We start from the raw sequence: 4,685 nt of genomic DNA on the forward strand, positions 1-4,685 counted from the left end.
GAAGCCTACAAATTGGTTGAAGAAATGATAAAACTAAAGCAAACCATCCACCAGAGAGCAATTATCGAAGTGTCTCACTTTAGATTTAGCATTTGTGATAGTTTCAGATATCTTGGTAGACTCATCTTGTGCTCTGGCCAGTGATTCCTTGCATGTAGTCTCCATTTTTCCAGTGCCTTCTTTTCTGTTTCACATTGTTCCAATTCTCTCTTGATACTTTCAACGATCTTTTTGCTGACATATTTTTTTGCTTTTAGTAATGGTCATTCCTTGTTCTCTCTAATTCAAAGTTCAAATACCAGCTCCAAAACAATGTGTAAATTACAAGAGAAAGAGAAGAATAGGACATTAAATCATGTGATTATTTTTCAAACACTACAAGCTGCTTTAAGGTTTAACAGTGGTCCTAGTCCATATGAATAGTTCCTTACTATTATGGAAATTGTACAAATGCAGAGAAAATTGCTAGCACGAATTCCTCCAAAGTCTGCATAAAAGCTCCAACACCTGAGCAGAAAACTACTAGCAAATTTCATTTGACACTTCCTAAAGCAAAGAACCAACATGGCTCGACCATAATTTCATTTCAGACTAAAGCATATGATGCGCACACGCACCACTGCATGCTAGTTAAGTACCATAAGCTTTCACACCATAAACCAAAATACTCAAGCTTTCATAGATAAGTACCATAATGTTTAGATCATTCAAGCTTTCAAATGTAATAATCCCGACTCACGTCAGCTGACAAATATTTCCAGCATACTTTGACAAAAAAAAACTCCATTTGATATCAGCCGAAAAATAGTCTTGGTTGATGTTGATTTTAAAACATCACCAATTATGGTCAGACAAAACAATCTTAGTTAAAATTATCAATATTTTGTATTTTTAAATTATTAAAAATTGAAAAATATTTTTTAATTAATATTTCAAAATTAGATTGTGTTTGTTTTCTATAAAGTTTAATATTAAAATTTCATCTATTTAAAATATAAAAATGAAATTTTGCATATGTAAAAAATTGAATTGCCTTATCTAAACAAATGATTTAAAATTCAAAAAATTTGAATTAATATATCCAAACAAAGCATCTGAAAAATAAAATAAATTAAAATTAAAATAATTTAAATTATAAAATTCTCTAGAATTTTAAAATTTCTAATCCAAACAAAAGGTAACTTCACACACTAGAAATAATTTTATAAATTGAAACTCAAAACAAATATTTTCATAAGTAAATTCAAACTATCTTCAAAATATTAAATTTCAGAAATGATTATTTTTTTAGAATGAAAATAACTATCTATTTTTAAGCCTTAATTTATCCTTATATGACGGCAAATGTCCTTTTTTTAAAAAATAAAAAATAAAAAATAAAAATCCTATATCTCATCTTATTGTTGCGTGCTTTACAAGCTAGCAGAGAAACTATAAATAAGCCTAACACAACATTGGCAACAAACACCAACGTTTGATTAAGAAAATAGAAGCCTTATTTTGCTCTGTGTTCTTTCTCTCAACAATCGTTCCAACAAATCAAGCTACGTTTCTACCACTCAGGTTTGTTTCTCGGAACGCGAAAATCTAATACTTCTTTTAGGGTTTGTGATGGATGATCTACGAGAATCTATGTTCTATCCGACTTCATTTATCTCAGTGAAGCTTAGGGTTCCTTTCAATTTATTTATTTCGGGGTTTTCATAAGGATCGGCAATACCCTAATTTGGGGTTTGGGCAGAGTCTCTATTGACGTTGCTGATCAGGGTTAAATTATTGGTCTTTGATCCAAGTCTTCAATGGGTTTTGATCTGGATGTTGTTGATCTTCCTCGATCAACATAGTTTTGTTGCCGTTCATCACTTGCTTTACGATTGTTATTTTGGGAATGGAAAATTTGGGAGCCAAAAGGTTTTGGGTTTTGGATGAAGAATTAAGTCTATGGCTGGGATTTAATCATTGAGTTAATGACTGAAAGCATGAACCATGGAGAATTTTATTGATAGGATACAGTACCTGATCTGGGATGTCATTACAATGCCATGTTTGTTTCTTAGAATATCATGGATACAAAGTTTGCACGAAGGACTGAGCGCATTGGTAGTACAACATGCTCTTATTGGAGAGCTGGAAGATGTAACAGGAATCGTTGCAGATTTTTGCACATAGAGACACCATCTCCCCCTGCTGCTTGTGGTTATGGCAATACTGCATATAGCTACGGAAAAAAGCCCCATTCCTCCTCTGAGAATACCCCGAAATATGGTTCAAAGAAAGCATTGCTTGGAGATAATGGAGATAGAGGAGATGCAACAAGGGTTGCTAAGGCTTTCAAGAAATCATCACCAAGAATATGTAAATACTGGATCAACAACAATTGTGTACATGGTGAACAATGCCTGTATCTGCATTCATGGTTTCGTGGTGATGGGTTTTCCACAGTAACGAAACTTCATGAACATAAGAAGGTACTTGACTCTTGAACCTCCATTTAGTATTTAACACACCGAAATTATATTTAAAGTTCTTTCATAGTTCATTTTTAGCATAATGATTAAATCAAAATTGATATCTGACTTAATAATCGACTAATGTTTTAACAATTATTGATTACAGTCAGAGTTTTATAATCTAACTATATGCTAGAATAACGGAATAAGTTTTTTTTTGAAAAAGCATTCTCTTCCCTTGCTTCCTAGGAAATGCTAGAATTTGTGAGCCTCTGCATCATGTTAATATTTTTGTTAGTAGTTAAATTAAAGCTTTTGACATCAGGTTATCACTGGCATCGCACTTCCTGTTGGATCCGACAAACTTTATTCTGGCAGCACTGATGGGACAGTTAGGATATGGGACTGCCATACTGGTCAATGTGCTAAAGTCATCAATCTTGGTGCTGAGGTTACCTCTTTGATCAGTGAGGGGTCATGGATTTTTGTTGGTCTGCAAAATGCTGTCAAGGTAAGCTCTTATCTGTCATTGTTTTGTTTTGATGTATGATAATGTCTAATCATAGGAGTAGTACATGCAAACTGATTATGTGGCTGTGGTTGTTGTGAAGGCTTGGAATATCCAGACCATGTCAGAGTTTACTCTTGATGGACCCAAAGGCCGAGTCCGTGCCATGACTGTTGGCAACAATACACTCTTTGCTGGTGCAGAGGTAACTAACCATGTTATTAATATTGTCCAATGATATTCCCCTAACCGAATTCTTTTTTTTCTGGGGTGAGTTAAAATTTGTTTTATTTAAAATTTCAGGATGGTGTCATTTTTGCTTGGAGAGGAAGCTCTAAAGCCGATTCTCCTTTTGAACTGGTTGCGTCACTCACTGGCCACACTAAAGCAGTGGTTTGTCTGGCGGTTGGATGCAAGATGCTGTACTCCGGGTCCATGGACCAAAGCATAAAGGTATGTCTGCTGTTGAGGATTCTATTTTTCTTTATTAACATGAGAATTTTTTCTGAGAAAAGGATATGTAATTTTCTTTGAACTGTCCTATAACGACCGGATGTTGTTATTTTGTCTTCTTCAGGTCTGGGACATGGATACATTACAGTGTACAATGACACTAAATGATCATACTGACGTAGTCACATCCCATATCTGTTGGGATCAATATCTGTTGTCAAGTTCATCTGACCGCACAATTAAGGTCTGGGCTTGCATTGAAGCAGGATCTTTGGAAGTGATATATACACACACCGAAGAAAATGTAAGCGTTGACTTAATCTTATGTGTTGAAATATCATTTGGTTTTATTCTCATGTGTAAGAAGTCAAGCTGATATTTCTTATAATGCTGACGAGTTGGTCAATCTCCTAAGTTGATGATTTTTTTATATTACAGGGTGTTGTTTCACTTTTTGGGATGCCTGATGCAGAGGGAAAGCCAATATTATTTTCCTCGTGCAGAGACAATTCAGTTTACATGTATGAATTGCCATCGTAAGTAAATCTAAATTATTCACGTTTCTTTTTGTTACTGTACCTCCGTCATGGTAATATTTCTTATTTTTTTGTTGAATCCTCTGACGATTTTTTTCAACAGATTTTCAGAGAGGGGACGTTTATTTGCCAAGAAAGATGTGGCATTAATTGAGTTAGGTCCTGGTGGCCTCTTCTTCACTGGAGATGAGAGTGGTTTGCTGATGGTGTGGAAATGGTTGGAGGTACCCAAGGTGGCATCCTCTTGACATGTGTTTCCTTTCAACATTGGAGTTGTATTATCCCATCTATTTCCTCTTGAAGTAGATGGCGATAAGGATGAATTTATTTGTCTGAGCAGTAAATTCACTGTAAAAACAATTGTATAGAAATTGACAATTTTATAGAAATACCAATTTCATTCTTTTATATTCTTCCCAGCAGATGTAATGTTCTCCTGGTTTGATAAATATATTACTATTGTAAATAACATGGTTTGTAATGAAGTCCGTTTTCAAATTCTTTCCATCATTATCAAAGAATACATTTTTGGAATCCAAATATAAGTTCGACCCAAAATATAGTTTTTCTTACTTGTTAAAAATCGTTATTGTAATTCAATTATTTTGGCATTACTGCTATTGTAATTCAATACATATATTTTGGAGGAGTGTGGGGGCGTGGGTGTCATCATCTACACCTGAGCCTTCATCATAATCTCCATCTGTCTAGACAACATCTTCATCTTTTGTTCAAGAG

The 4,685-nt window shown here is 34.3% G+C and overlaps 1 protein-coding gene across 1 annotated transcript; it reads left to right on the forward strand.

Moving 5' to 3' along the window:
* Positions 1 to 1,475: 1,475 nt before the first annotated feature.
* LOC114387248 (zinc finger CCCH domain-containing protein 48-like) lies at positions 1,476 to 4,360 on the forward strand. Its single transcript, XM_028347399.1, has 8 exons — positions 1,476 to 1,563; positions 2,058 to 2,468; positions 2,776 to 2,961; positions 3,062 to 3,163; positions 3,262 to 3,411; positions 3,536 to 3,715; positions 3,850 to 3,947; positions 4,051 to 4,360. The coding sequence occupies exons 2-8, from the start codon at positions 2,064 to 2,066 to the stop codon at positions 4,193 to 4,195; spliced, it is 1,266 nt and encodes a 421-aa protein (XP_028203200.1). The 5' UTR covers positions 1,476 to 1,563; positions 2,058 to 2,063; the 3' UTR covers positions 4,196 to 4,360.
* The last annotated feature ends 325 nt before the right edge of the window (positions 4,361 to 4,685 follow it).

Source organism: Glycine soja, chromosome 15, assembly GCF_004193775.1.
Source record: "Glycine soja cultivar W05 chromosome 15, ASM419377v2, whole genome shotgun sequence".
NCBI lineage: Eukaryota > Viridiplantae > Streptophyta > Magnoliopsida > Fabales > Fabaceae > Glycine > Glycine soja.

Bases quoted from the DNA above. Each gene is read 5' to 3' on its own strand.
- LOC114387248 (XM_028347399.1), top strand. From the start codon at position 2,064: ATGGATACAAAGTTTGCACGAAGGACTGAGCGCATTGGTAGTACAACA. The intron at 3,716-3,849 runs GTAAGCGTTGAC...TTTATATTACAG, and splicing joins ATACACACACCGAAGAAAAT to GGTGTTGTTTCACTTTTTGG. The intron at 3,948-4,050 runs GTAAGTAAATCT...TTTTTTCAACAG, and splicing joins TACATGTATGAATTGCCATC to ATTTTCAGAGAGGGGACGTT.